Source organism: Limulus polyphemus, unplaced genomic scaffold (genome assembly GCF_000517525.1).
Source record: "Limulus polyphemus unplaced genomic scaffold, Limulus_polyphemus-2.1.2 Scaffold9349, whole genome shotgun sequence".
NCBI lineage: Eukaryota > Metazoa > Arthropoda > Merostomata > Xiphosura > Limulidae > Limulus > Limulus polyphemus.
The window spans coordinates 17,458-24,162 of record NW_013674959.1 but is presented as its reverse complement, the minus strand read 5'-3'; the positions used below and the strand labels follow the sequence as shown (position 1 = coordinate 24,162).

Here is a 6,705-nt window from a genome sequence, read left to right as displayed (position 1 = left end):
AAGCTTTTTAGTCTCTGACCTAGCTGTCTAGCCCGTGTGTAGCATGAACGTGACGTTCGAAGCTGAAGCACCAGATACTGAAATAGGAAAAGAAGAAAAGAATGTTTTTGGTAAACTGTTTAATCAGCTTCTAACAACAAATGCTAAACTTGTCTTTCTAACATCCATGTCGCCTGGTTTTTCAGATGTCGCTATTCATTGAACATTACGAAACGTTCGTGTTCTAGAAATACGCTAAGACAAATAGCCCGTTATCATAACCTACTTTTTTATAACTTTTTTTCTTGTATGTGTTAACAAAGAAGTCGATAATAAATAACTTCTGAAGAAGATTGACACTGTACTTGTTCATTCAATGCAGCAAATAAATAACCTGAAAGTAAAATGTATTAATCCGCTGACGTCGCATGGAGACGTAACACGATCTGACGTGTATGGCTATTGGATAGTCTTCGTTCTATACAGTAGTGTGACTCATGCGGTCTACGAGGGTTAGGCTACCACGTTCAGGACTGAGTTCTCAAATCAGCCTTCTAAGAATGATTACTGTGTTTTATGTTAGGTGGGTAAACAAAAACATTTTTAACAATATTTTTCAGTACGCTAAGCACTAGAATGTTTGTCTTAATTAAAATATCAGTGAACGTACTTTGCTTTAATGGTAACGAAATATGAATGATTGTTTTTGAAATTATCAAACTGCCATCGTAAATTAACGATAAAATTAAAAAATGTTTATAGTATCACGTACAATGTAACACTACAGAAGTTTTACATCTTAGATGAACAGTAAATTTTGTATTAAGCACAAATATAGCTTTTGCTATATTTTTATGTACATAATTTTTCTCAATTATGGAACATGACAAACCATAAACCAACTATTTCGTTTCTTTAGCACTTAGAGACTGTTTCTTATACCATGTTACGGCTAGTGATAAATCTTTATGAAGTTCTAACTTCACAATTAATTATTAGGGAGATGAAATATTCATAAACTTTGCTTTCTTGGTTAGAACTTAAGTTTAAACGGTTAAATTTTTCAAATTGCTCACTGGGTTTAAAAAAGGTGCTATAGAATTAAGTTTTCAGGATTACTTGTTTGGAGTAAAAGTCATTAGTGGTGTGAAAAGGGAGGTTTCAGAAAATCCGGACATAAATGATAAATTAACTTCGAACACAATTGATGAACATTTAACCATATGCTTGAAATATGAAAAGCACATTTATCAGCTGAGCCTTTGTTATCCAATATGATCATATGTTCCGTATTGAGAATCTTATAACCTTAATTAAGAGCCTGTGTGTTAACTTAAAGATATGTGTGCAAAGAAAATCTACCCTAAACGTAACTATATTACTCTTCAAAGAATAGCTAATACTAGTTCTGAATGTTGTAATTGTTATAGATGACATCTAGTGAGCTGTAAAGCAAAAGTAAGAAAAATAGAATGTAATTTTAAATGGCCTTTTTGGAATATGTATGTACAGTTATTAAACCATTTTAGTATTTCTAAACTTGGTGAATAGATTAAAATACAATTCGTTTTACTGTATACTACATCTACCTTATTAGGTATCATGTAGTTAATTGTTTAGAACAAAAGAGAACATTCCGCAACACAAATTAAGTCAGAGGTCAAAGTAAGAAAGTCCCATGTTAAATTAAGGAGTCTTTTCCGTTTGGTGCCCACCAACAGATCGTTTTGAAAATAACACCAGTAATGCAATAAAATAATATAATTACTAATAAAACATTATATTATATTTATTTAGCGAATTCTGCGATATTGAACAATATGATTTTAAATAAATCTTCACCTTTGTTTCTATTTCTCCATATAAATTCACAAAGATAAGAGTCAAGCATTTGGTGATTAGTTTCGCATTGACTCTTATTACTGCACACCAAACGGAAAATATCCGCCTTAAGTTTAAATAAACTCAGATGTGTTTTGAAGGTACGAGCTGTTCAAAGGCCGATGTGGCTATGGACACTGTTTGTTAGTTTGGCCAACATTCAAAGGAAATCCAGCAAAAGTAAAGACTGAGTCATCAAAAGCCAACTGGACCTTCTGACTAGACTTTGCTTCCTAAGTCCACAGACTGCTGGATATATTTGGGAAAAACGATGTAGTTCAGAAATGAAACTACTGTGATTTATTTTACAGTACTTGTAGAAACACCAGACAAATGTGGCAATAATATGACAGACTGTTTTGTAATATCTGTTCCAATAATTTGAATGTATCCTGTTACCATTCCATTGAGAGGTAGTTTTAACACACAAGTTTTAATAATCCTGAAATTCTATTTAGTATTAAATGTACAGTCTCGTGGAAATGGCTAACGTATTAGTTGGAAATGATTAGAGCCTCTAGTTCAGGCCAGTTTAACAAAACATTAAGGTTTTTAATAGGAAATATATATGTTATACTTTTTGAAAATTCGCCGAAAATTGATAGAGCCTAGTTTAAAATTAGTGTATATATTACTTACGTTAAGGTCTGATAATACTCTGAATGGGCTAGAATTATCGCATGACTTTGATAGTTGTATATTTATTTGTGTGTGTGTGTGTGCGTATATAATAAAACATCTTAGAACAGTCGGCGCGTATCGTAATTCAATTTTTAGAATTCTTGAGTTTTATTCAGCATTTGTTTCGGTTTGTTTCCAAAGTCTAATTTTCTCTTACCACAGATTTTTTAAGCACGTAGCAACGTCTCTGGTTATAAATTTAATTTAAAAAAACTTTTCAAATATTATTCAATCCCTTAAAAAAAAGACCCCAAAATATCAAAACTGTATACACTAAACATGTTCTTAATGGTGAGGAAAAGAAAACATTTCGAAAAATATTTTAAATGCGTATTTTTAAAAGTTATATTGAAAAAAATGCCTTTACTTACTACTTTTCACTAAAACAATGTCGATGTAAGGCCTGATATACCGTCACTGGACCAAAACCAGGAAGTTAGGCCTGACATAGTTTTAATATACTAAAACACATCGATAAGGTTAAGCCATACATAGTTTCATTGTACTAAAACACAATGATAAGGTTAGGCCAAACATAGTTTCATTGTACTAAAACACGTTCGATAAGGTTAGGCCAAAAACAGTTTCACTGTACTAAAAGAGTAAAACACAACGTTAATGTTAGGCCTTATATACTTTCATTATTCATCTCGGATATTTCTAATTTTAATCTTTACTTGTAGTCCATTCAAACACTTCTTTGCTTAAGCTTCAAACAAATCATCTGAAGATTATTTTAAATCATGCCTTTCCAAAGCTATTTTAAATTATAACGCATTAAAGATTAATATCGGGAATATTTTGGCCTGGTGTTTGGGGCGTTTGACTAGCGATTTGCGAGTTCGAATCCCATTACCGAACATCTTTCTCTTTCGGTCTTATTTTAATAAGAGGTCCATTCCAACTATTCGATTAGAGTAGCCCAAAAGTTGGCGGTATGTAGCGTTGACTAGTTGCTTTTCCTCTAATACATCACTTCTAAATTAGGGATGGCTAGCGCAGATAGTCCTCAAGTTGTTTTACACGAAATTTAAGAAAGAAGGTAATATTTTATATGCGACGCTTTTCTTCACCCAAATATAGAACAGGTGTCCAGCAGCTAATTTTATATTTGATTGTTTCAATTCGTTGAGTTAAAAGTTTTGTGACTTTGTAAAACAATAAGAGCTTATATTTTGTGTAACACATTGCATTAGCAATAATTAAATAAACGACACACAACCACAAGACTTAACGCTGTTGATATTATTTTTTCGTATCGTATATAATACATATACTGTCGAAGCGCCACCTATTGATCGTTAGTTTGTGTGTTATTACATCACAATGAGAGTGATAATAAGTTTTAACAAATATCTTTACTGGCCTTGTACGCGTTTCCAATAAGAAGAATATAAAAGCATTTTAATGACACACTTTTCGTATAGGACCAGTAGAGATCTGTTAAAAATCAGTCTTATTGTGATGTAATATCACATAAACTACAGTTCTTTTGCCATTTTTTATAAACACGCATTTACTACAACATTTGTGTAAAGTTTGTCCTTAAATATAAGTTCGTTTGAAGATGGTTCCAAGAAATGAGTTTAAACTTGTTCAATTCGAAAGTGAAGATAAAAACTGGAGTTATTTTAATTCATTTTTACATAAAACTTTCATAATTTGTGGTGAGCCCCTTACCTCTGGGACAATAATCTTTTCCCATGCCATTGTTCCTTTTTTACCCCACAAAAAATGTAATATTCATAATTGGTTGAAATATCTTGTATTATTATAATATATATTTATAGTAATCACTTGCTTGTGCGTGTACGGATCAATTATGTCAGTATGCCTTAATTATGTTTAGTTCCAATGTTGGTCCGCGGTAAGTTTACGCACTTACAATGATAAAATCTTGGGTTCGATTCCCCATGATGGACAGAGCGCAAATAACCCATTATATAGCTTTGCGCTAAATATCAAGTGTAATGCAACGATGTTTGTACGAGTTTCAATGTATGTTGGAACATAAAGTTTGTTAATGATACTATCATGTTTCTCATCTTCAGAAAATTTGATATTGTTTGTCAGTTAAAACAGGTTTCAAAAGTTCCGTGCTATTTATATAATATATTACATATCGTTTCATGGTTCAGTTATGCGGAATTATAAGATAAAGAAACGAATGACATTTGTTAACTTGAATTAACACTGACAGGTTTCACATTCGAAGAGTAAAAAATAAACTTAGAAATTACATTGTAAACAAATTTAGAGAACTGAAAACAACTGTTTTGCGATTTTGGAGTTTTATTAATCAAAATACATATTTTTCTAGCTGGAAAGACACTACTAGTGTTTAAACGCCACAGATGTGTTCAGAAGTAAATTCAGGGACATTTCAATCATTGCACAAGCCAACAAAGACAGGGTACTTGGCAATTAGAATGGAAGAACTGAAAAAAAATAGACAATCTTCTGGTAGTGAAAAAGTGAACACTTCAGATAGTAAAGACACCCGAATTATTCCACCCGCCAAGTCTCTCCATTCGCGGTTGACTCATCGATTTTCTTTGAAACCTGCTCAACAGGAAGTTACCTCCAAACTTGACCGGTTGCGACCTGCTAATCAGACTAGCATATTTAAAAAGAGCACAGTTTCCAAACGGCGTTTGTTATCCACATCAGGAGATGAAGAAAGAGGTACAGTCTCTAACATTTCTCATTCCCCATTGGGTTCCAATCAAAACGACCGAGCTAAAGACTTTAAGAAAGGTGATCACTCATCTCCTGGTTCGAGAAAACACAAGATGCTACAAACTAAAATATCTTTGGCGGAACCTCTGAACACTTCTGAGGAGACTAGTAGTGTGGCCTTCTTGAAGACACGTTCTCAAACTAAGCCTAAACACCAGCCAGAGACTTCAAGAAACTACAGGCAAAAAAATGTGGAGAACAAAGTACAAGTAAAGAAGTCTCAACAGAAGAAAGACGACAACAAATTGATTATATCGAATGATGAAAGATTAGACCACAAGAAAAATGGTCGCCGTGTTCTGAAATCTAAGGATCATTTATTGGCATGGTTTTCTTTTACCAAAACTACAGGGAGTAACAATGCCACAAAACACATGGCTGTAGGAGATGACTTGCATTTGTCTGGTATGCCTTCAGGTTCGAGGATTCCTACTCCTGATAGCAAAAACGGCCAAGAACTGAAATGTGAAGACAACAAAGAAAGAACAGAATTACAAAGATCTAATACAGATGCTTTATTAGGTAAGAAAACTTCATTTGCACTAACTCAAAAGTGTTTAGAAGTCCCAACAAGTGATAATGATGCTAAAAGTGATTCAGAAATAGTGGTGAGTAAACGAGATGTTGTTCGTAGACATGATAGTGCTGTTGAGTCAGCACCAGAAGAAGACGAAGCTGTTACGGCAAACGGCACTTCTCCAGATGGGAGATTCCTCAAGTTTGAAGAAGAAGTCGGACGTGGATCTTTCAAAACTGTATACAAAGGATTGGATACAGCTACTGGGGTATCAGTTGCTTGGTGTGAGCTTCGAGTAAGTAGACATGCTCTTAAATATATGTTATAATTTCAGGTAATAATTGTTTATAGTTGATGACATTAAAATCATAGCTGACTAACTGAATTCGTCTAATCATTCATCACACTATGCTTGAATAAGAGAATATTTAATTTGAAACTGGGCGGAAACAAAGATGTTGATGCTAATTGTTAAAACTCAGTTACATATAACTTTAACGAACGATATCTTAAACCAAAAATGATGATACCTATATTAAAGAAGTATTTACTTTGTTCACCTTTTTTTATCAAAGTAGGTAAAAAAAATACACTTTTATACTTTGTTCACTTTTTTTATCAATGTAGGTAGAACAAATACACTTTTATACTTTGTTCACCTTTTTATCAATGTAGGTAGAAAAAATACACTTTTATACTTTGTTCACCTTTTTATCAATGTAGGTAAAAAAATACACTTTTATACTTTGTTCACCTTTTTATCAATGTAGGTAGAAAAAATACACTTTTATACTTTGTTCACCTTTTTATCAATGTAGGTAGAAAAAATACACTTTTATACTTTGTTCACCTTTTTATCAATTAGATAGAAAAAATACACTTTTATACTTTGTTCACCTTTTTATCAA

The 6,705-nt window shown here is 32.7% G+C and overlaps 1 protein-coding gene across 1 annotated transcript; it reads left to right on the top strand.

Moving 5' to 3' along the window:
* Nucleotides 1–460: 460 nt before the first annotated feature.
* Nucleotides 461–6,125, top strand: LOC111083390. Its single transcript, XM_022379894.1, has 2 exons — nucleotides 461–562; nucleotides 4,862–6,125. The coding sequence occupies exon 2, from the start codon at nucleotides 4,896–4,898 to the stop codon at nucleotides 6,123–6,125; it is 1,230 nt and encodes a 409-aa protein (XP_022235602.1). The 5' UTR covers nucleotides 461–562; nucleotides 4,862–4,895.
* Nucleotides 6,126–6,705: the final 580 nt, after the last annotated feature.

Bases quoted from the DNA above. Each gene is read 5' to 3' on its own strand.
- LOC111083390 (XM_022379894.1), top strand. From the start codon at position 4,896: ATGTGTTCAGAAGTAAATTCAGGGACATTTCAATCATTGCACAAGCCA.